At 44.9% G+C, this 26338-nt stretch overlaps 1 protein-coding gene across 1 annotated transcript in view; it reads right to left on the reverse strand.

The window, feature by feature from the left end:
* The window catches only part of LOC121286157 (neuroepithelial cell-transforming gene 1 protein-like), a 58663-nt gene extending 40026 nt beyond the window's left edge, over positions 1-18637 (reverse strand). The window contains exon 1 of the mRNA XM_041203138.1: positions 18490-18637. Coding sequence (XP_041059072.1) covers positions 18490-18605 — 116 coding nt within the window. The 5' untranslated portion in view covers positions 18606-18637. The remainder of the gene's footprint in view (positions 1-18489) is intronic.
* Positions 18638-26338: the final 7701 nt, after the last annotated feature.

Raw genomic sequence — 26338 nt, forward strand, 5'->3', positions numbered from 1 at the left:
CAGTGCTGTTCAACCAATCAGCCACTCACAGCTCACCTTTAACAGACACTTGGGTGAGTATTGAAGAGAAAAATGAAGACAAACTTTCCAAATGCACCAATCAACTTCTAAATTATCTTTTTAACCAAAGCACACACCACAAGAACGTTGATTTCAGACTGATTTTACCCCCAGTGCTGAATCATTTGTCAGCTGCTTCAGCACACGTCATTCAAGTGTTGATGACATTGGAATATTTTAATCACTTTGACAACTATTCTGGAATATCAGGTAGCTATCTTGATGATGTTTGAAAGGTCTATATTTTAAATCACCATTCACCACAGACCCTTAGATGATAAACCAAGAGCCAAACTGCCTTTCAAGTAAGCATAAAGTTGTCAGTTGCAAGTTTAAAAACTTATTTCACTCTAATAGAGCATTTAACCACATCATCAATATCTTGATATTTTCCTTACAACTGGAGTTGAGAAAGATTGCATTTAAATTGAAAGTTAACTTGCTGAATGTGTCCAGAGACAACTTTGAAAAAATACTGCAGAAATTGTTTTGTTACATACACTTAGTTCAATTCCATTCTCTGGCACCCTTGTACGTAAAAAGTAAATTAAAGCCACCTTAGAGAAATGAACTAAGACAGAAGGTGCTGACGCATTTATACATTTGTAATACATACGTGGTTATAATAAATGCAACTTTTGTAATTAAGACAACAGACATATCCAACTAAGATTGCCCAGTAAGAGATATACATTGCTCTGACGTGATGTCCTCCAGTTGCAAATATCAACTTGGCCTGTCGGCGGGTTACTTAATATTTCCTACTGTAACAAGTGAGTGAACCTGAGTAACATGGATACAATCTTACGAGTTTGACAGTGAACAAAAAAAGCCAGGTTAACAGTGGTGTTTGGCTGTGCAAATTGTTGTGGCTCTACCACCACATATTTCAGAGCTGCTGCTGCACTCTAGTGGACATTTCACTTTACTAACACAGAATTTAACTTTATTTACATCACTTGTTTCCAAGTGAACTAATTCCGTTGCAAAATGCCTCCCTTTCGTATGCTTGATCAATTAATCTGAAACATTATGAAAAATAGTTAGAGGCAATTGGGGATACCAGACACTACAATGGAAACCCTTTCACAAGGTGGGCTGTGAATGACGAAAGCTGCATCAGATTGTATTTCATAAATACCAGAGTCTCCAGCTGAGAAACTGATTAAGTCAAAACCCACCCACTGATGCACATTGTTCACGTTCTCTTTTCAGTTTCATAATGTTTACTTAGCGTTTTTCATTTCCAAAAACTCGAGATAGGACGACAGCTGGGACTGTGACAGCTTTTTTTTTTTACACACTGCTCGCACAAAGCTCTGCTGCATGAGAGCTCATACCTACAACCAAAGGTTTCCTGACTGTTGTTGCTTCATTATGGGAACATAACAAGCAAAAACATGGTGCATCCACGTGGAGGGGAAGTCCAGTCAACTATACTCATCACCCAGTCTTTTCCTGTGGCAGTGGCAGAGGCCTGAGCTGGAAGCATGCTGTCTCAGTGTGTAGGTGACAAAAAAAATGAAGAAAAAGAAAGAAAGAAAGTAGAAACATGTGTGTTTTGACCACATACCAGGATAATGGAGAGGAGGGCATTCTTGTGCTGACCTGGTTAACTTCCCTCTCTCAATGATCAAAGATAAATCAACTATTCATTTATCGGGCTTCTGTTTGTGGGATTTCACTGTTCACAAATGTTCTGTTTTTTTCTAAAATCAGTCATTGCACAGCAAAGTAATTCCCTGTATGTAAAAAGGTACCACATAAATGTATATGAGAGATTTTTGTCAGAGTTTGTCATTTTTTTTCCTCCTAATTCTTGTCTCCATTTCATCCCCAGGAGACATGATTACTCGGTGATAGCCTTCATTAAGAAAGTTGGAATTTCTCACCCACAGAAGATTACCAGTTCTATATTAGCACGATTTAAAACTACAGCAGAGCAGTAATCTCTCTGGCATTCTAAACTTCCAGAAAACTCAGTCCAAACTATATTCAAAACTGAATCGTTTTATTTTCAGCTGGCTCTTTTTCCCAAAACTATTTTCTTAAAAGGTCTTAGTCATACAAGACACAAATCTGAAACACTAAATGCCTACCGTGGCCTGTCATGACAGGTACATTAGCTATCGATAATATGTTTAGACCATGTGACAGAAACTGTACAGATTTTCAGTGCTTACTGGGAATAACATCCAGCATGTATTACTGCAGGCCGAAAACAGTGCTCATTTCTCCTCTGTTCTTCTTGAATGCATGTCTCTATAATTTTTTAAAGTATCAGGCAAATCTTTCTGTCCAAATTCAAATACAGTAAGACCTCAGCTAAAATTGTAGTAGCGTTCCTGAGAAGTGCAACTTTGTGTGGTGTGGCCCACATGGTCGCAGTGCCAGAAGCGCTTCAAAAAAAGGAGTCATACAGACTCAAAACGTTAACAGTCTTTCTCTCCAAAGATGCTGTCAGACCTGAGTTTTTCCAGCATTTTTTGTTTTCATTTCAGATTTCTAGCATCTGCAGTATTTTGCCTTTATATTGCCAATGCCTGTATATTTTTTGCTAACTTTACATGTCCAATTCTGTATATTTGTGGAGGCCTCTAGTGGAGCAGCAACATAATGCTTAATTTCATATAAAATATTCTGACTTTGCTTGCAAATTGAAACATAAGATCCTGAGGGGACTCGATAGGGTGGATACTTGGAGGATGTTTCCACTTGTGGGAGGGACTAAAACAAGGGGACACAGTTTAAGAATAAGGCAGAGATAAGGAGAATTTTTTCTCTCCAAACAGTCATATAAATCCAATTGGCTCAGTAGGGACCTGAATCCTTACTTGGTCTGCCACACGTGCAACCCTTAATGCTCTCAAAGGAGACCTAGCAAGCCACTTACTTGTGAAATAATTGCTATATAAGGTACATAATGGTTGGACATACTAACAATGACAGACAAGGTTGGCAATTACAGCCCAATCACTCTTGCCAATTCTTCCTCAGTGACTTTCAAGAATGGTATCCAAGTTGGAGGAGTTGTCCCACAGACCATCCAAACAGCAGCCGTGATCATTGTATCACGTGAATATCAGGATGGTGGAGGTAAACAAGTTGGGTGCAACAATTTCTCTGTTCCTAACAGCCAACATCCCCCAGAGCTCTCCATCATCCCTGGGAATGTCAGTCCTGCTTGTGGAATAGACCCATGAGAGATGGGGACAGTGTTATACAGACAGGTCTGATTATCTGCCACTCACCCAGCCAAGTTATTCCAGCGCAGATCTGACAATGGTCTTTATTTTTAAAAAAACAATGGGAAAATGCCCAAGTATGGCCTAGTCACAATCTGTTCAATCAGCTAATCCAAACTGTTCACAACTGGAAACAACATGGAAAATGTTGTGACTGCAAGAACAAGTTAGCACCTGGGAATTATGTGAGTAACTGACCTCCTGACTCCCCTGGACATTGGTGATTGGATGACTACTTAAAAAAAACATGAAAGCAGTATAAATTTAAAATTCCTTCAGGAGATGAGAATGTGATTGGCAAGACCAGCATTTGTTGCCCATCCCAAGCTGCCTCAAGAAGGCAATGGTGAGCTGCCTTTTTGAACTGCTGCAATCCATGTGGCACAGATACACCCACAGTACTATTAGTTGAGGAGAGTTCCAGGATTTTGACCCAAAGACAGTGAAGGAATTGCAACATGGTTCCAAGTCAGGATGGTGTGGCTTGGAGGCAAAGTTGGTGATGGTGTTTCCATGCACCTGCTACCCTTGTCCTTCAAGATAGTAAAGATCGTGGGTTTGGAAGGTGCTGTCAAAGAAGACTTGGAAAGTTACTGTAGTGCATCGTATAGGTGGCACAGACTGCTGGGACTGTACGTCAGTGGAGGGAGTGAATTGTTAAAGGTGGTGGATGGGGTGCTCATGATGTGGACTGCTTTGTCCTAGATGGTGTCAAGCTTCTTGAGTGTTGTTGGAGCTGCACTCAGCCAAGCAAGTGGAAAGTATCCCTTCACACTCCTTGGGTTTTGTAGATGGTGGACAGTCTTTAGGGAGTCAGGTGGTGAGATACTCACAAAATTCCCAGCCTCTGACTTGTTCTTGTAGCCACAGTATTTATATGGCAGGTCTAATTCATTTCCTGATCAACGGTAACACCCAGGATATTGAAGGTAGGGAATTAAGCAATTGTCATGTTGTTGAATGTCAAGGGGAGATGGTTAGGTTCTCTCTTGTTGAATAAGGTCATTACCAGCCACTTCTGTGGCATGAACAGTTACTTGCCACTTATTAGTTCAAGCCTGAATCTTGTCCACGTCTTGCTGCATGCGGGCATGGACTACTTCAGTTTCTGAGGAATTGCGAATGGTACTGAACACTGTGCAATGATCAGTGACCATACCCACTTTTGAGCTTATGGAGGAGAGGTCATTGATACAACTGCTGAAGGTGGTTGGGTCTATGACATGGCCTGAGGAACTCTTGCAGTGATGTACTGGGACTGAGATGACTGACATCCAACATGCGTTACCATTTTCCTTTACGCTAGGTATGACTCCAAACAGTGGAGAGTTTACTCCCTGTTCCCAGTGACTCAGTTTTGCCAGGGCTCCTTGATGCCACACTTGGTCAAATGCTGCCTTGATGTCAAGGCAGTCACTCTCCCTCACCTCTGGAGTTCAGTTCTCTTGCTCATGTTCGGACCAGGCTAAAATGAGATCTGGAGCCGAGTGGCTCTGGCGGAACCCAAAGTGAGCAGTGAGTTACTGATGTATATGTCCTTCTTGATTGCACTGCTGATGATACCTCCATCATTTTCATGGTGATTCAGGCTACACTGAAGGGATGGTTTTTGTCGAATTGGATTTGTTCTGCTTTTTGTGGACGTGATAGACCTGTGCAAATTTTCATTGTTGTGGCTGCAGAGGAACAGCTTGGCTGGAGGTATGGTTCGGTCTGAAAGACAAGTCTTCAGTATTACAACCGGCATCTTTCCAAAGCCTTTTGCTGTATCCAGTGTCTTCAGCCATTTTCTGATCTCAGTGAATCAAATTGGCTGAAGACTGACATCTGTGATGCTGGGGGCATCAGGAAGAAACAGATGGATCATCCACTCAACACTTCTGGCTAATGGTAGTTGCAAATCATTCAGCCATGTCTTTTGTACTGATGTGCTGGGCACCCCCATTATTGAGGAGGGGGTGTTTGTGGAGACCCCCTCCTCCAATTAGTTCTTTAATTGTCCACCATCATTCGCGACTGCGTATGGCAGGATTACAAGAGCTTTGATCTGATCAGCTTGTTGTGGGGCCAATTAGCTTAGTCCACTGTTTGACATGCATATAATCCTGTGTTGTAGCTTTACCAGGTTGACACCTCATTTTTAGGTGTGCTACCACCCACAAGGTGCACTGTGCAACTCTCTTCAACAGCACCTTGCAAACCCATAGCTTCTACCACCTAGATACACAAGGGCAGCAGTTGCACCATCTGGATGTTCCTTTCAATCATTCACAATCATAACTTGGTACTATATTGCTGCTCCTTCTTTGACACTGGGGAAAACAGAACCATAGAACCTTAGAAAAGTTACAGCGCAGAAGGAGGCCATTCGGCCCTCCTGTACATGCCAGCACAAGGACACCCAGGTGCCCCTTCTAATCCCACCTTCCTGCACCCGGCCCATAGCCCTGCAGCTTACAGCACTAAAAGTGCAGATCCAAGTACTTCTTAAAAGAGTTTAAAGTTCCTGCCTCTACCACCAACTTGGGCAGCGAATTCCAGACACCCACTACCCTCTGCGAAAAAAAGTTCTTCCTCATGTCCCCCCTACACCTTCTGCCACTTATCTTGAGTCTATGTTCCCTGGTTCTAGAATTCTCCATCAAGGGAAACAATTTTATCCTGTCCACTTTATCTATTCCCCTCATAATTTTGTACACCTCAGTCAAGTCATTTCTCAGCCTTCTTTGTTCCAGGGAAAATAACCCCAACCTATCCAATCTCTCCTCATAGCTACATTTTTCTAATCCTGGCAACATCCTTGTAAACCTCCTCTGCACTCTCTCCAGAGCTATTATGTCCTTCCTGTAATGTGGCCAGGACTGCACACAATACTCCAGTTGTGACCTCACCAGTGTTTTATACAATTCCAACATTATATCCTTACTTTTATATTCTATACCTCTGCCAGTGAAGGAGAGCATTCCATATGCCTTCTTTACAACCTTGTCTACCTGAACTGCTGCCTTCAGGGATCTGTGTACTTGTATGCTAAGATCTCTCACTTCATCTACCCCTCTTAGTATATTCCCATTTATTGTGTAATCCCTGTAACTGTTTGACCTCCCTAAATGTATGACCTCACACTTCTCTATGTTAAAATCCATCTGCCACTTTACCGCCCACACCACCAACCCATCTATATCGTTTTGGAGATTATGGCTAAACTCTACACGATCCACTATTCAGCCAATCTTTGTGTCATCTGCAAATTTCCCAATCGTGTCTCCCACGTTCACGTCCAAATCGTTAATTTATAACACATACAGCAAGGGTCCCAACACTGAGCCCTGTGGAACACCACTTGAGACAATTTTCCATTCGCAAGGGCATCCATCGACCATTACCCTTTGTTTCCTGTTACAAAGCCAACCTTTTATCCAGATTGCCACATTACCCTGAATCCCATGGGCTTTTACTTTCCTGACCAATCTGCCATCTGGAACCTTGTCAAATGCCTTGCTAAAATCCATGTACACAACATCCACTGCACTACCTTCATCAACCCTTCCTGTCACTTCCTCAAAGAATTCAATCAAATTTGTGAGGCAAGACCTTCCTTTAACAAATCCATGCTGACCATCCCTGACTAGAACATGTCTTTCTACATGACAGTTAATCCTATCTCTCAGGATTGATTCTACTAATTTGCTCACCACCGATGTAAGACTAACTGGCCTATAATTGTTTCGCATTTCCTTTGATCCCTTTTTAAACAATGGAACAACGTTTGCATTTCTCCAGTCCTCCGGTACCTCCCCTGTATCTAGTGAAGATTGGAAAATCATCCTCAGAGCATCTGCTATCTCCTCCCTGACTTCCTTCAGCAGCCTCGCAAACAATCCATCTGGCCCTGGTGACTTATCAACTTTCAAGGATTTCAACCCTTCGAGTACTTCCTCTCTCTTTATGACTATCCCGTCCAATATCTCGCAGTATTCCTCTTGAACTACTATATGTACATCTTCCCATTCCTTTGTAAGCACAGAGACAAAATATTCATTCAAAACCCTTCCCACACCCTCTGCATCTACACACAAGTTTCCATCTTCATCTCTGATAGGTCCCACTTTTTCCTTAACTAACCTTTTAGCATTAATGTATTGGTAAAACATCTTTGGGTTATCTTTAACTTTACTTGCTAATCTTTTATCATGTCCTCTCTTTGATTCCCTTATTTCCTTTTTTACTTCGTCCCTGCACTTCCTATATTTGTCTAGGCCATCTGCAGTGCTTAGTTCTATGTGCCTATCGTATGCTTTCTTTTTCTGTTTGATCTTCCCCTGTATTCCTCTAGACAACCAGGGAGGTCTAGATTTGGCAGTACCACTCTTATTTTTGTTGGGGACATGTCTACTTTGTACAATTAGGATCTCGCTTTTTAGTGCTTCCCACTGGTTTTCCACTGTTTTATCCTCCAGCAGTACTGTCCAGTCCACGTCAGCCAAGTCCCTTCTCATTTCTGCAAAATTTGCCTTCCCCCAGTTCAAGACTTTTACTCCTGCCTTATCTCTGTCCTTTTCCATGGTAATGCTATATCTAACTGAATTGTGATCACTGTCCCCAATATGATTGCCAACTGTCACTTCACCCACTTGCTCTTCTTCATTCCCCAAGACTAGGTCTAGAATTGAATTTCCTCTTGTTGGGTTTGTCACTAATTGGTTGAAAATTTTTCCTGGACACACTGCATGAATTTTTCTTCCTCAGTGCCCCTTATATTGTTTGAATCTTAGTTAATATTAGGATAGTTGAAGTCTCCTACTATTATTGCCCTCTTGTTTTAACAAGCAGAAATTTGCCTCCATATTTGTTCTTCTATCTCCCTTTCACTATTTGGGGGTCTGTAGTATACTCCCAGTAGTGTGACTGCCCCTTTTTTATTTCTAAGCTCAATCCATAAAGCCTTGTTTGTTGATCCATTTAGTATATCATCCCTTCTCACAACTGGAATTGATTGTTTAACCATTAGTGCTACCCCACCCCCCCTCCTTTTTTTATCTCCTACTCTATCGTGTCTGAAGACTCTATAACCAGGGATATATAGCTGCCAGTTTTGTCCCTCGTTTAGCCATATCTCCTAAAACTTCCTCCCAAACTGCACTGTGGGTATATCTACAACACATTACCTGCAGTGGTTCAAAAAGGCAACTCGCCACCACCCTCTCAAAGGCAATTAGGGATGGGTAGTAGATGCTGAGCTTGTCAGCAACGCTCACCTTCCAAGTGCAAAAAAAAATACACGGTTGCAAGTTGAGCCAAAAGGCCAGGAAAAACTCCCCTAATCAAGAGTTAACAACCTCAGCCAAGGAAGGAGTAGACTCTGACTTGGGTTGGGGAAGCTGAGGTGGGTGGTGGGGGCCTTTGGGGGTGGGGGGGGGAGAAAAGGCAAACTAATAATGTTGCCACATCTCCTTCAAATTGTTATCCAGATCCACTTCTCAGAAATGTGCCTGTTTGTCATCAGGTGATGTTGACAAAGGTTTACTGTGGAACCTCCACATTTCAAGCACTCACTCCCTTAATTCACAGAAGAAGGGCTGTTGGATGAACATGCAGACTTGTGTCTCAATCTAATGTTAATGAGTTTTTTAAACTACAAAAGTATAGCTATTTAATTAAAAATGAGTTGACACATTGCAACAGTTCTGCCTTAATTTTGTTACCAACATATTTGAAAGCAGGTCTTAGACTCGCACCAGATACTTTCATGTGCCCAATGTAAAAGTTACACTTGCACAGGCAAGCCTATGATTGCCAGGGACTGTGGCAATATTCATAAAACAAAATCTTGAACAACAGATGACAGGGAGAAAAAATTATCGGAAGTATGCACTTCAAATAGATGATCATACACTCTTGAATGCATTGACAAATAACACTGACATGTGTATGTTTCAGGCTAAAACTGATAATCAAGTTTATTAAATAAAATTGAACCAAAGAATAAGTAAAAAGTTTATTTCACTAGGTTAGTGATTTAGCTGATTGCCAGTGCCTATTTGAAAATAACATCCTACATCTGAATAGATTACAGACGTAACTATTTAGACCATACACCCGTGATGCAAAGTTTTACACAAGACTGGATAAGCACTAGGTGTCCTACTGGCCGAAGCTCAACTGCCTTGCAAATAGAAATGCAACAATAACATTGCTGCTGTTTGCAGTTATATATTGCCAATTAATTGCAATTAAATTCAACTGTCAAACACATCTAAGCTTCAAAGGAATAGGGTCTGCTTGGTCGATAACAAGCGAAAAAATTACATCCCTTCAAGAAATAGCTGAACTGTCAGCTTTACACAGGAGACAAATGTAAACAATTGATGGCCTACTGATCGATCTGAATCGTATGACGTTAGCAACTGATTAACTACACGTATCAGCAAGCTATGTTGTCCGTTGTGCAATTGCGACTTGCTCACACAGAGGGGGCAACAACAACAACAGAAATTCTGCCAACATGTGGTTGCAAGATCCATTTTAAATGGCCATTATGAACAAGTCGTGAACAACTATTAATGTTAAAGCAGAAACAGAAATAAAAGAAAATTACAAAACTGCAACTTGGGAGAAATAGTAATAATGAACAGAAACTTTGGAAAGAAGGCAAAGGGTGAAAAACAGTTCCCCAGATTACCAGAAAACAATGAACTGCACATAATATAAACCATAAAAACATCTATTTGTACCATCTAAGATTTAGCACAACTCAGACCTCTTGAACCAACATACACTCAGGCATCAATATGGTACAGTGCATCTTAAGTGGTGTTCTAAATAGATGTTGCTATATTATTCGTTTTACTATTTGGCCTGTACTAGATTTTATAAAATTTCCAGCAACTGACAATAAACCAGACCAGTCAACATTGTTGATTTGCAAAAAGACAAATTGTGCAACAGCACAAATGGTGGCAAATTATAAATTCTACTGTCCAATTTACCAATCTGTTGATGACTTCCTTCGTATATTCCTGTATTTCTAATTTTGATACATGTCAATGAACATGACAATGAATTAAAGCAGTGTTGTCTATGGCCAAAGTTTTACAGGAGGCACCTTCTGTAAGAATTTTTTAAACTACAGAAGTTCAGCTATTTATTAAAAAGAGTCGTCACATTGCAACAGTTCTGCCTTAATTTTGTTACCAACATATTTGAAAGCAGGTCTTAGGCCCTAAGATCTGGAAGTCCCTCCTTATGCCTCTCCATCTCTTGACATCAATTTTCCTCTATAAGACACTCCTTAAAACATACCTTTTTGACCACACTTTGGGTCATCTGCCCTCATATCACCTGAAGCGGCTGAGTTTCATATGCCTCTGAAGCACCATTTTATTACATTAAAGGCACTATATAAATACAAGTTAGTGTTGTTCGCCTAGCCTTGCTCAATAATTTCATCAAACTTTATTTCTGGGACTCAATGGTTGTCTCCTAAGATCATAAGACGTAGGAGAAGTAACCCATTCGACCCATCAAGTCTGCTCTGCCATTCAATGAGATCATGGCTGACCTGATAATCTTCAACTCCACTTTCCTGCTTTTTCCCCATAACCTTCGATTCCCTTACTGATTAAAAATCTGTCTCTCTCAGTCTTGAATATGCTTAACCACCCAATCTCTACAGCCCTCTGCGGTGAAGAATTCCACAGATTGACTACCCTTGGAAAGGAGAAATTCCTCATCTCTGTTTTAAATGGGTGACCCATTACTCTGAGATTATGTCCTCTGGTCCTAGACTCTCTCACAAGGGGAAACAACCTCTCAGCATTTACCCTGTCAAGCCTCCTAAGAGTCTTATATGTTTCAATAAGGTTGCCTCTCATTCTTCTAAATTCCAATGAGTACAGGCCCAACCTACTCAACCTCTCCTCATAAGAAAATCCCTCCATCCCTGGGACCAACCTAGTGAATCATCCCTGGGCTGCCCCCAATGCCAGCATATCTTTCATAAGGAGACCAAAGCTGTTCACAGTATTCTAGGTGTGGTCTAACTATAGTTTTTGCAAGTCTTCCCTATTTTTATACTCCATTCCCTTTGGAATAAAGGCCAATGTCCCATTTGCCTTACCTATTACCTGCTGAACTTGTATGCTAACTTTCTGGGATTCATGCACACAGATGCCCAAATTCCTCTATGCTGCAGCTTTCTTCAGTCTTTCTCCATTTAAGTAATATTCAGCTCATCTATTCTTCCTGCCAAAGTGCGTAACCTCAGTTTCCCACATTATATTCCATCTGCCATGTTTTTGCCCACTCAACTTGTCTATATCCTTCTGTAGACTCTTTGTGTCAACCTCACCACTTGCCTTCCTACCTACTTTTGTGTCATCTGCAAACTTGGCGATAGTACATTCATTTCCCTCATCCACGTCATTAATATATATTGTAAATGATTGTGGCCCCAGCACTGACCCCTGTGGCACTTCACTAGTTACAGGTTGCTATCTTGAAAATGCTCCCCTTATCCCAGCGCTCTGTCTCATTAGTCAGCCAATCCTCTATCCATGCTAATATACTATCCCCAACACCATGAGCTCTTATCTTAAGTAGCCTTATGTGTTGTACCTTATCAAACCCCTTTTAGAAATCCATCTATATCACAGTTCCCCTTTATCCACCCTGTTTGTTACCTCCTCAAAGAATTCTAATAAATTTGTCAGGCACGATTTCCTCTTCATGAAGCCATGCTGACTCTGCTTGATTATATAATGCATTTCTAAATGCTCTGTTATTTCATCCTTTTTAATAGACTCCAACATTTTCCCAATGACAGGTGTTACGCTAACTGGCCTATAGTTAACTATTTTTTGTCTCTCTCCCTTTTTGAATAAGGGCGTTACATTGGCAGTTTTCCAATACTCTGGGACTTTTCCAGAATCTAAGGACTCTTGGAAGATTACTAACAGTGTATCCACGATCTCCTTTAATATCCTTGGATGCAACCTGTCAGGTCCAGGTGACTTACTGGCCTTCAGCCCCATTAGTTTCCCTAGTACTACTTCTCTCGTGATAGTTATTGTATTTCCTCCCTCGCTTTTGCCCCACGATTATTTAGTATTTTTGATATGCTATTAATGCCTTCTACCGTGAAGACTGATGCAAAGTACTTATTCAACTCCTCCGCCATTTCCAGGTTCCCCATTATTTCCCCAGCTTCATTCACCAAGGGGCCAATATTGACTTTGGCCTCTCTCTTCCTTTTTATACATTTAAAGAAGCTCTTCTTGCCCATTTTTATATGACTTGCTAGTTTATCTTCTCCCTCTTTTTTGTTTGGGTCATCTTCTGTTGGTTTTTAATACTTTCCCAATCCTCTGGCTTACCACTAATCCTTGCCACATTATACGTCTTTTCTTTCACTCTGACACTGTCCTTAACTTCCTTGATTAAGCATAGTTGGTTTATCCCTTTCCTACCTACAATCCTCCTTCCTCACTGGGATATCTTTGTTGCGCGTCATTAACTATTTTCTTAACCATCTGCCATTGTTCATGAACTGCCTTTTCTACTAAACTCCTTTCCCAGTCCACTCCAGCCAACTCTGCCCTCATTCCTTTGTAATCACCCTTATTTAAGTTTAGCACAGTTGTTTCCGAACTAAGTTTCTCACTCTCAAACTGAATGCTAAATTCCACCATGTTGTGTTCACTGTTTCCTCGGGGATTTTTTACTCTGAGATCATTTATTAAACCTGCCTCATTACACATTACCAGATGCAAAATTGCCTGATCCATGGTTGGATCCACAACATATTGTTCGAGGAAACAGTCTATGAATAAACTCTTTGAATTCTTGCTTGTGGCTACCTCTGCCAAATTTGATTTTCCCAATCTACATGAAAATTAAAGTCACCCATGATTAATATACTGACTTTTTTACATGCCCTCATTATCTCCTGACTTATTCTCTGTCCTACTGCACAGCTCCTGTTAGGAGGGCCGATAGATTACTGCAACCAGTGTCTTCTTCCCTTTGTTATTTCTTACTTCCACCCATATGGATTCCACATCTTCTGATCCAAGTTCATTTCTTGCAATCATATATTTGCAGTTTTTATGTAGAAGTGAAACCCACTTTGCCCCTCTGACCTCTGTATCATCAGATGATGAAGCAGTAACTTGCAAATACCATTTAAAGGCTCACAGGAACTAACAAAAAATGCTGTCAGTTGAATGATAATAATGACTGCAATTTATAAGTTTCACCTTGTAACTGGCTTCCCTGTGAGCATCTCCCAGATTTAGCAAAGTAATAAATGACCATTGGCTTAAAAAATTTCACTCGCACGATGTGGACATCACTTTCACTGGCCTGTTAGACCATAAGAGTCAGCCACATAGCTTCAGATCTGAAGTCCTGTTTAAGGTGGGCTGTGTAAGGGCCTTCCCTAAAGGAGATTAGTGAACGAGATGGGGCTTTTACAGCAATCCAGTGTTTTGACGGTCACCATTACGATAGTCGCTTTTAATTCCAGACTGACATGACTGAATTTAAATTCCTGAGCAGCGATGGTGATAGTTGAATTCATGTCTCCCGATCATTAGTCCAGACCTCCATGGATTACTGGTTTAATAACATTAGCACCATGCTACTGTATAACCAGATAGTTGATTATAGCAATTTATTAGGTTATCAGGTCTCTGCAGTTTTATCTGCTACAATTTATGTTGCAATAATGAAGTTTTTTTTAAACCATCAAAATATTATAATCATATCACAATGTTTTCTTTTGCTGACCTTACTTCATTACAGATACAGAGGGTTGTGCGACTTTGGAACTCTGCCTCAGAAGGCAGTGGAAGCGGGATCATTGAATGTTTTTAAGGTAGAGGTAAATAGATTCTTGTTAGGCAAGGGGACCAAAATGGGTAGATGGGAATCTGCAAGAGATAATGCAGACAGAAACACACATGGAAGTTTGGTCACAAGTTATTCACCTTTTGATGATTACATGACTTATGTCAATAAAGCAATTTCTTCAGATATGACTTTTTTTTAAAAGTGGCCCTGTTTCCTGGTTATTGAACATTGAAATTGAATGTGGAACTCGAAACACAAACAGATCAGCTCTGAGCTTCTTGAATGGTAGGGCAGGCTCAAGGGACCAAATGGCCTACTCCTGCTCCTATTTCATATGTTCGTACGTTTGCACAAAAATAAAAATAAAATCAGCAGGCCAAAAGTTGACAAGCAGCCTTAGGTTAAATGATCAAAGTAACTAAGAAACTTAATTTCATTCACTAATTCTCCCATACCAGGGTACGGTGAAAGAAGGAGAAAAAGAATTACTTTTCAAAACACATTCTAAGAGGTTATCCCATTTCCTTTACGTATCTCAGAAAAAAAGTCACAGATTGAAACAGTTGGCAGCTATCGGGCTGTTAAATGCCAGTGTGTGAAGGAAAGCTGGGGGAGTGTGAAGGTGGGGTGAAAAAGATCTCCCTGAAAGCGGGATTGGGCAATCAGTGCAGAGCAGCTTCATGAATGGGGAGGGCCAAGGGGGGAGTGCGCACCGGGGTGGGATGGGACAGGTTGGGGCTGGGACACGATGAGGATGGGACAGGATGGAGATGCCCCCTCCCCTATGGGCACAGGGTGCCCACAGCCTGCAGGGGGGGGGGGGGGTAGAGCGGGTTCAGGCCCCTGGAGATGGGATGGGACAGGATGGGGATGGGGATAGGATGGCGATGTGGATGTTGACAGGATGGGGACAGGAAGGGGATGGGGACGGGGACAGGATGGGGACAGGATGGGGATGGGGACAGGATGGGGATGTGGATGTTGACAGGATGGGGACAGGATGGGGATGGGGATGGGGACAGGATGGGGATGGGGACAGGATGGCGATGTGGATGTTGACAGGATGGGGATGGGGACAGGATGGCGATGTGGATGTTGACAGGATGGGGATGGGGACAGGATGGCGATGTGGATGTTGACAGGATGGGGATGGGGACAGGATGGCGATGTGGATGTTGACAGGATGGGGACAGGATGGGGATGGGGACGGGGACGGGGACAGGATGGGGATGGGGACAGGATGGCGATGTGGATGTTGACAGGATGGGGACGGGGACAGGATGGGGATGGGGACGGGGACAGGATGGGGATGGGGACGGGGACAGGATGGGGATGGGGACGGGGACAGGATGGCGATGGGGACGGGGACAGGATGGCGATGGGGACGGGGACAGGATGGCGATGGGGACGGGGACAGGATGGCGATGGGGACGGGGACAGGATGGCGATGGGGACGGGGACAGGATGGCGATGGGGACGGGGACAGGATGGCGATGGGGACGGGGACAGGATGGCGATGGGGACGGGGACAGGATGGCGATGGGGACGGGGACAGGATGGCGATGGGGACGGGGACAGGATGGCGATGGGGACGGGGACAGGATGGCGATGGGGACGGGGACAGGATGGCGATGGGGACGGGGACAGGATGGCGATGGGGACGGGGACAGGATGGCGATGGGGACGGGGACAGGATGGCGATGGGGACGGGGACAGGATGGCGATGGGGACGGGGACAGGATGGCGATGGGGACGGGGACAGGATGGCGATGGGGACGGGGACAGGATGGCGATGGGGACGGGGACAGGATGGCGATGGGGACGGGGACAGGATGGCGATGGGGACGGGGACAGGATGGCGATGGGGACGGGGACAGGATGGCGATGGGGACGGGGACAGGATGGCGATGGGGATGGGGACAGGATGGCGATGGGGACGGGGACAGGATGGCGATGGGGACGGGGACAGGATGGCGATGGGGACGGGGACAGGATGGCGATGGGGACGGGGACAGGATGGCGATGGGGACGGGGACAGGATGGCGATGGGGACGGGGACAGGATGGCGATGGGGACGGGGACAGGATGGCGATGGGGACGGGGACAGGATGGGGATGGGGACAGGATGGGGATGGGGACGGGGACAGGATGGGGACGGGGACAGGATGGGGATGGGGACGGGGACAGGATGGGGATGGGGACGGGGACAGGATGGGGATGGGGACGGGGACAGGATGGGGATGGGGATGGGGACGGGGACAGGATGGGGATGGGGACGGGGACAGGATGGGGATGGGGACGGGGACAGGATGGGGATGGGGACGGGGACAGGATGGGGATGGGGACGGGGACAGGATGGGGATGGGGACGGGGACAGGATGGGGATGGGGACAGGATGGGGATGGGGACGGGGACAGGATGGGGATGGGGACGGGGACAGGATGGGGATGGGGACGGGGACAGGATGGGGATGGGGACGGGGACAGGATGGGGATGGGGATGGGGACGGGGACAGGATGGGGATGGGGACAGGATGGGGATGGGGACAGGATGGGGATGGGGACGGGGACAGGATGGGGATGGGGACGGGGACAGGATGGGGATGGGGACAGGATGGGGACAGGATGGGGATGGGGACAGGATGGGGACGGGGACGGGGACAGGATGGGGATGGGGACAGGATGGGGACGGGGACAGGATGGGGATGGGGACAGGATGGGGATGGGGACAGGATGGGGATGGGGACGGGGATGGGGATGGGGACAGGATGGGGATGGGGATGGGGACGGGGACGGGGACGGGGACAGGATGGGGATGGGGACAGGATGGGGATGGGGACGGGGACAGGATGGGGATGGGGACGGGGACAGGATGGGGATGGGGACGGGGACAGGATGGGGATGGGGACGGGGACAGGATGGGGATGGGGACGGGGACAGGATGGGGATGGGGACGGGGACAGGATGGGGATGGGGACGGGGACAGGATGGGGATGGGGACGGGGACAGGATGGGGATGGGGACGGGGACAGGATGGGGATGGGGACAGGATGGGGACGGGGAAAGGATGGGGATGGGGACAGGATGGGGATGGGGACAGGATGGGGATGGGGACAGGATGGGGATGGGGACGGGGACAGGATGGGGATGGGGACGGGGACAGGATGGGGATGGGGACAGGATGGGGATGGGGACGGGGACAGGATGGGGATGGGGACGGGGACAGGATGGGGACGGGGACAGGATGGGGATGGGGACAGGATGGGGATGGGGACAGGATGGGGATGGGGACAGGATGGGGATGGGGACAGGATGGGGATGGGGACAGGATGGGGATGGGGACAGGATGGGGATGGGGACAGGATGGGGATGGGGACAGGATGGGGATGGGGACGGGGACAGGATGGGGATGGGGACAGGATGGGGAAAGGATGGGGACGGGGACAGGATGGGGATGGGGACGGGGACAGGATGGGGATGGGGACGGGGACAGGATGGGGATGGGGACGGGGACAGGATGGGGATGGGGACGGGGACAGGATGGGGATGGGGACGGGGACAGGATGGGGATGGGGACGGGGACAGGATGGGGATGGGGATGGGGACAGGATGGGGATGGGGACAGGATGGGGATGGGGACAGGATGGGGATGGGGACAGGATGGGGATGGGGACAGGATGGGGATGGGGATGGGGACAGGATGGGGATGGGGACGGGGACAGGATGGGGATGGGGACGGGGACAGGATGGGGATGGGGATGGGGACAGGATGGGGATGGGGACAGGATGGGGATGGGGATGGGGACAGGATGGGGATGGGGACAGGATGGGGATGGGGATGGGGACAGGATGGGGATGGGGACAGGATGGGGATGGGGACAGGATGGGGATGGGGACAGGATGGGGATGGGGAAAGGATGGGGATGGGGACGGGGACAGGATGGGGATGGGGACAGGATGGGGATGGGGAAAGGATGGGGATGGGGAAAGGATGGGGATGGGGACGGGGACAGGATGGGGATGGGGACGGGGACAGGATGGGGACGGGGACAGGATGGGGATGGGGACGGGGACAGGATGGGGACGGGGACAGGATGGGGATGCCACCTCCCCCGTGGGCACAGCCCGAGGGGGGTGGGTAGAGTGGGTTCAGGCCCCTGGCAGGGCGCAGGCCTGGTGCCCACCAAAGCGTGGAGTGGGTATGTGAGGGGGCGGAGGGGTTGTACGTGAGGGGGAATTGGAAGGGGAATGCAGTCCTACCCAGGCCTTTGCTGCAGCCTCCGTGTCTGTAACTGGTCCCGCCCGGCCTCTCCCTCCCTCCCTCCCTCACTCACCGGCCGCTGCTGCTGCCGCTGTCCGCCGGCTCTGGAGTGCTGCCGGAAGGCGCTGAGGATTTCCTCTTGAGCAGGGGCCTCCTGTTCTCTTTCTCGGGCAGCTGCGGCTGGCTCATGGCGCCGGTGCGAGTGGACGAGGGCCTGTATCTGTCCGTCTCCTCCCCACCACCACCACCACCACCCCCGACAACCCACCGTCCCCGGTCTCTGTCCCGGTCACTGGCCGCCCCGCCCCCCCACCCCTGGTTTGAAACTGCCGCAGCTCGAACGCACCAATCAGCGCTCGCCTCGTTGCTGGGACAACGCCAAGGCCTTCCCTCTTCCACCTGCGACCTGGAGCCTAAATCGAGCTGGCTGCCGGAAGGCTGGACAACCTTCTCACCCCACATCTTCAGTTTGTCTTGAGGGTGAGGGGCAGGGGACAGAACCTCCACGGTTTAAATGCTCAGGGTGCCCAGAACTGTCTTCCTGCGGCTTCCCCGAAGTGAAACTACTCAATGCAAGGCTTGTGTGTGATTCTGAGAGGTTTGCAGCCCTTGAAAATGATTGTCCCCTCGCTGGGTATTTTCAGAGTCACAGAATTTTTTTCATGGGGGCAGGAGGACATTCGGCCCACCGCGTCGGCACTGGCCCTGCAAATCAGCACCATGATTTAGCGGCACAATGGAGGCAGAAAACGCTGGAAAAGCTCAGCAGGTCTGACAGCGCCTGTGGAGAGAGAAGCAGAGTTGACGTTTCGAGTCCAATCCCCCATCATGTACATCCCCCCCCCCCCCCCAACCCCCCTCTCATATACCCACTCCACGCTTAGGACTCTTCAAGCATCTGCAGTATTTTGCTTTTATGACTTGGTGCCATCCTGCTTTTTCCCCAGTACCCTTGCACGTTGTCCTTACTCAAATAATCATCTACTGCTCTCTTGAACGCCCTGATTGAGCCTGCCTCCACCACACATCCAGGCAGTGCGTTCCCAACTCAAATCAATCGCTGTGTGAAACGTTTTTTTTTTCTCGCATCACATTTGCTTCTTTTGCAAATCACCCTGAATCTGTGCCCTCCCATTCTCAATCCCTTGACGAACGGGAACAGTTTCTCCCTGTCTGCTCTATCCAGCCCCCTTGTGATTTTGAACATGTTGTAGAGTTGATCTTCAGACAACTTTTCTTCATGAAACATTTAACTTTATTTACAAGACAACAGCAGCAACAACAGGTTTATCAAAAAACTCTATAACTGAAGATCTCCCTCTGTGGAGGTTCCCCAGGGTGCTAGCACATTGTTTACACAGATCGTGTGACCTTAAAACACAGGATTCTTAAAGCTACAGTCCAACATTTCCCAAAACTATAATTACTACATTCCTACAAATTTTGTATTTACAAGGATATTTATTTCATGACATTACAATATTTACACAGGTCATGAAATTACAAGTTCTGCTTTTAAGATGGTTTCCTAATCTGTGTGGAACGTCGCAACTCCACGACTTCAGATTCTTTTGTAGGAAATACATTCTCTGGAACCGCATTAACATCAGGAACCTCATTAGGCACATACAGTTCAGTGTCTTCCACTCCGAAAGAGACATCAGGCATGTCTGTCCTTGGTTGAGCAACTTCAACAGGAACCACTGGTTTAGTAATGGTTGCAGGTGGAGCATCATTTTGTTGGGGTATCTCTCTCTTTCATAAATGATCCACATGCATACAGGTGTTCCGGCCCTCCACTTCCACGTGGTATGACAATGGTAACAGAACTCACTTTACCAGGAAATCACTTCGGTCCTCCACCGAAATTCTTTACATATACTGCTTCTTCAGCAGTAAATTGTCACTCACGATTATGCAAATTATGAGTCACTTTTTGGTTCCTTTTTCTCCACCTTCCCCTCCAAATTGGAAAGTATTAAGCCTAGTCTTGTCTGAAGATAGTGCCTCACCAGTAATTCCGAACCTCTTTCTATGTGTTATCTTTTTACCACAGAATTTAGTCTCGGCCTTCTTTTTGACTTCACTGTCGGCCAGACTTCTCTCAGCTGCAATCTCAACTTGTTTTACTTCAATAGTTGAGCTACCCATGACTTTGTCATCTACTCATATCTTGGAAAGTTCTTTGATTTTTGCTTTGAAGCTCTTTAGCTTCATTTAGCTGATTCTTCAGCTCTTCTGTTTCCCTCTTATATCTGTTGGCTTCCTCCTGGAAACTTGAACATTAATGCATCTTTTCTGCCAACTGGTTCTTTAGTTTATTCAGAGAGATGTTAAATTCCTCCTGTTTCTTTTCATAATTTTTTTAGAGGCGCAAACTGACCGGTGGGATCCTTGTAGTGTGTGAAGATCTTTCAACAGGTTTTCCTTTCCTTTGTGAAGTTCGCTTACTTCATCTTGAACTCTGTCATTCAGCAGAATCTCTTTGGGTTTCTTCTTCTGTTCTTCCATTGTCATTGTTTAAGACAGTCTTCATTTCTTCAGGTTGTTGAATGTTTACACATTCCTTTTTCATCCTGTTGCGGTCCTTGGACTCTCCAGGCTCTTTCTGAAGTATTTTGCTTTGTTCCTTTTTCAAGACAGGAACTCTTCCAGCCTCCTTTTGAAATCTCACTGCCCAATCAAGATTAATTTCTCTCAGCCATTTCGACCTAGAAGGCTCGGTCCTCCATTTTCTCATACCATCACTGGTAGCTGTGCTGATTGGTGTCTATAATGAACAGTTGCTCTGGTGATACCTTTCACCTGGATTTCTTCGCCTGTGTACATTTTCAACTTGGCATATGTTTGTTCTGAATTTAACTGGCGATCACCTTTATTTAAAGATCTGAATGTGTGTTCTCCTATTTCAGTGGTAGAAGCATGCATGTCTACTTCCATTTTTAAGGGTTTACCATTCACTTGCACTGTAATAAATATTGGCTCTGTCTTCCCAATTTCATGTTGAATAATGAGTAAATGTCAGAATTGTTTATTTCTGGCTCTTCTACAGTATAGAGTTCATGTGACTTCGTTTGTTGTTTGGAGACCTGTTTACATCTCACTTTGTCTCATTATGTGTTCACTTCTGTGACAAAAATTCTATTTTTTTATATTGCCAATCACTAGAAGAATGATTGTTTCCACGTCGCTGGAAATTAGTTTTCGATTTAGCTGCTAAGCTGTTTCCTTTCAATTTTCAGTTAGTGGGGGCTGTTTCCTGCTTTGTAGTGGAGTCCTGGCTTTTTGCGCCACTTTCGGCTTACTGTTCCCACCCAATGAGGAGGATAGCGCCATTTTGCATCCCTAGAATTGCTTGTGAATCCCTTACAACGCTTTCCATCACCAGTGCCATTTCTAGCAGTTTCTTGAAATCAAGATTCACTTCAGCCAGCAATCTTCGCTGCATCTTCCTGCATCTCACATACTAAATAATCCGTGAGCATGTCATCAGGATTTCACTGAAATCACAATATTCCGTTAGTCATTTTAATTTCACCATGTAAGAAGCAATTGTCTCTCCCAGGCCTCTATTCCTTGAATTGAACCCGAACCCCTACATTGTGACCAAGGGCTTGGGTTGAAAATGGCCCTTAATGAGGTCTACTAATTCACTGAGAATCTTTGAATCTGGGGCACTGGGGGCCAGCTAGCTTCGAATTAACCTGTAGTTCTTGCTCGCACAAATACTCTGGAAAATTGCTCTCTTCTTTTCCTTCCCCCATGATTTTGTTTGCTTTAAAGAAGAATGCAAGATGTTCTATATATTGATACCAATCATCTGTGGCTGGTTCAAAGGGATCGATTCTGTCAAACTGCGGCATTTCGGATGAGTATATCCTTTTTTATTTTTAACCAACTTAGATACTCACAATTGCTGGGAGGTACAGCATTGAATCTGATTTATCCTCATTGCCAGTTTGTTATAAAGTTGATCTTCAAGACAACTTTTCTTAGAGGAAACATTTAACTTTATTTACAAGACAGCAGCAGCAACTACACGTGTGCATCAAACTCTATAACTAAAGAAGAACTCCATCTCTAGGTTCCCCACGCTGCTAGCACATTGGTTTACAAAGATCATGTGATTTTACAACACAGGATTATCCTTAAAGCTACAGTACAATGTTTCCCAAAATTAATTGCTACAGAACACCTCTACCAGATCTCCTCTGAGCCTTCACCTCTCCAAGGAGACCAGTTCCAGCCTCTCCAATCTATCTTCATAATTCAAGTTTATAATCCTGGAACCATTCTTGTAAACCTCTCCTGCACTCTGTCCATTGCAATCACATCCTTCCTGTACTGTGGCGCCCAGAACTGTACACAATACTCCAGCTGAGGTCTAACTAGTGTCTTATATAAGCTCAGCATAACCTCCCTGCTCTTGTCCTTTGCCCCTATTAATAAAGCCCAGGATACCGTGCTTTATTAACTGCTCTGTCCACCTGTCCTGCCACCTTCAATGATCTATGCGCTTATACACCCAGGTCTCTCAGCTCCTGTTCTTCTTCCCAAAATAAATCACATCACACTTCTCCACATTGAACTTCATCTGCCACCTATCTGCCCTATGTCCTTTTAAAATTCTTTACTGTCCCCCTCACAGTTTACAATGCTTCCCAGTTTTGTATAATCCATAAACTTAGGAATTGACCCTGCACAACAAGATCTAGATCATTAATATATATCAGGAAAAGCAAGGATCCAAATTTTGTTTTTAAAATTAAATTCTTGCAGATTACTGTAAGTTTACTTGTTAACTTATATTTTTCTTATTTGTTCATGGGATATGGGCTTTGCTGGCTAGACCAGGGTTTATGGCCCATCCCAAATTGCTCTTCTTGAGGAGATTGGGGTGAGCTGCCTTCTTGAACTGCTGCAGTCTATGTGGTGTTGGTACATCCACAGTGCTGTTGGAAGGAAGTTCCAGGATTTTGACCCAGCAGCAGTGAAGGAACGGCAAAACTGCTATACTTCTTGTCTTTTGGTTCACAGATGTTGTTAATAATTATACTTTCAGTTTTTAAAGTTCAGAAACTCTGTATGTTTAATTTTGCCATGCTGTCTGGTACAGATGAAAAAACAGATTGAACTGGTTATCACTTCAGTCTCAAGTGCAGCTGTGAAATGTAGCCCCTTGGAACACACATAACACATTAGTTCCTAGCTATTTACAGATAATACAACAACATATAACAGATATAATTCCAAATCAGGATGATGTGTGGCTTGGAAGGGAACCTGGAAGTGGTGGTGTTCCCATGCATTTGCTGTCCTTGTCCTTCCAGGTGGTTCAGATTACAGGTTTGAAAGGTGCTTTCAAAGACGCCTTGTTGAGTTGCTACGGTGAATTTTTAGATGGTACGCACTGCTGCCACTATGCGTTGGTGGTGGAGGGACTCATGTTTAAGGTAGTGGATGGGGTGCTGATCATACAGGCCTGCTTTGTCCTGGATGGTGTTGAGCTTCTTGAGTGTTGTTGGAGCTGCACTCATCCAGGCAAGTGGACAGTATTCCATCACACTCCTGATTTGTGCCTTGTAGATGGTGGACAGGCTTTGCGGAGTCAGGAGGTGAGTTACTCTCCACAGAATTCCCTACCTCAGACCTCCTCTTGTAGCCACGGTATTTATACAGCTGGTTCAGTTCAGTTTCTGGTCAATGGTAAACCCCAGGATGTTGATAGTGACGGATTCAGCAATTGTAATGCCATTAAATGTCAAAGGGAGATGGTTAGATTCTCGTGGTGGAGAGGGTCATTGTTTGGCACTTGTGTAGTGTGAATGATATTTGCTACTTGTCAGCTGAAGCCTGAATGTTGTCCAGGTCTTGCTGCATATGAACGTGGACTGCTTCGGTTTCTGAGGAGTTGTACATGGTGCAGAACATTGTGCAATCATCTGCGAACATCTCCACTTCTGACCTTACAATGGAGGGAAGGCCATTGATGTGTGAGGCATCAGTTTTTGGAAAATTTGAAGGACATTGAATTTCGGAGATTCTTCCTCCTGAGTTATTTTTTAAAAGTTTGCAATATTAATTCATTCAGTGAATGCCATTCTTCAAAAAAACACGGGTCAAGATAGATGCCCAGCAGGGAACACCCGAAGAGGGAAGAGATTTTTTTGTATATCTAAGTTAACAAAGAAATGCTGTTGCCACGCTACAGACTCTTGCTGATTGGTTAAAAACACCTGGCCTAAGAAAAGTATTCTTTGAACTTCTTAGTTTTTAAAAAACATTTAGAGAATGAGTGTTGGTGACTTAGAAGCAGACTGCAAGGAAAAGACTCTTTATTTCCCTCTCTCTGTCCCACCTTGGTGTTAAACTTTCCTCAGAAACGTCTCATCAGGAAAACTCATCTGCCAATTTGGGAGTTCACAAAGTTGTGATAAATAAGAGTCATCAAGGACAGTCTCACCAAACAAATCCCTCTGAAAGAACTTCCAGATCTATTGTGACCAGAATTCTGTTTGATCAACAGCATTGAGATCTTTTCAAATTTTATAAAATAAAAATTGTCTAATATAAACATAATTGTCTATAATAAATATAAAAAATCAAAGTTTAAGAAGAAGGTAAGAGTGCAGGTTAGTAACGAGGCTGATTGTTACCAAAAAGTGAAAGGAAGGGACAGAGTGTGTGAATGCCATATTGCACCAAAGATTCATATAAGAGTCGGGAAAGTTGACAATAGGGCAAACTTAAAGGCTTTGTATCTGAATGCTCATAGCATTCGGAATAAAACTAATGAATGAACAGCGCAATTAGAGATAAAAAGGTAAGATTCGGTGGTGATTACTGAGACGTGGTTACAGGGAGAACAGTTTTGGGAGTTGAATATCCAAGGGTACTCAGTGTTTTGGAAGGATAGGCAGGAAGATAAAGGAGGTGGTGTAGCTTTGTTAGTAAAGGAAGAGATCAATGCTACAGTGAGGAATGATATAGGCACAGGAGAGCAAGACATAGAGTCAGTTTGGGTAGAAATAAGAAATAGCAAGGGAAAGAAGTCCCTGGTAGGAGTAATCTATAGATCCCCAAACAGTAGTTCAGCAGTCGGGCACAGTATAAACCAAGAAATACTGGGAGCATGTAAGAAAGACACGGCAATACTCATGGGTGATTTTAATATTCATATAGACTGAACTAATCAAATTGGCAAGGGTAAGGGAGAGTTCATAGAGTGTATTAGAGATTGTTTATTGAAGCAATATGTTATGGAACCAACCAGGGAGCAGGCTATTCTGGATTTGGTTTTGTGTAACGAAATGGGATTAATTATTGATCTCATAGTAAAGGATCCTCTAGGGAAGAGTGCTCATAGCATGCTAGAATTTCAAGTTCAGTTTGAGAGCAAGAAACTTGAGTCCCACAATAATGTTCTGGAGTTAAACAAAGGTAACTACATAGGCACAAGGGCAGATTTAGCCCTAGTGGACTGGGCAGGAAGACTACAAGGTAGGACAGTTGATGAACAGTGACAGATATTTAAGGAGATATTCAGTTCCTCCCAAATAAAATATGTTCCAAAGAGGAAGAAAGAAGGTAAGAGGGGGGAAAAGCATCCCTGGCAAAGCAAGGAAGTTAAAGATAACATAAAGGCAAAAACTAAGGCATACCAAATTGCAAAGGTCAGTAGCAGACTGGAAGATTGGGAATCTTTAAAAGATCAGCAAAGGATTACTAAAAAAATAATAAAAAGAGCAAAGATAAATTATGAAAGATAACTAGCGCAAAATGTAAAAACTGATAACAAAAGCTTCTACAAGTATATAAAAGGAAAGAGAGTAGCATAAGTGAATGTTGGCCTCTTGAAGGCTGAGACTGGGGAGTTAATAGTGGGGAACATAGAAATGGCAGAGATGCTTAATCAATATTTT

The sequence above is a fragment of the Carcharodon carcharias genome, chromosome 13 (genome assembly GCF_017639515.1).
Source record: "Carcharodon carcharias isolate sCarCar2 chromosome 13, sCarCar2.pri, whole genome shotgun sequence".
Taxonomy (NCBI): domain Eukaryota; kingdom Metazoa; phylum Chordata; class Chondrichthyes; order Lamniformes; family Lamnidae; genus Carcharodon; species Carcharodon carcharias.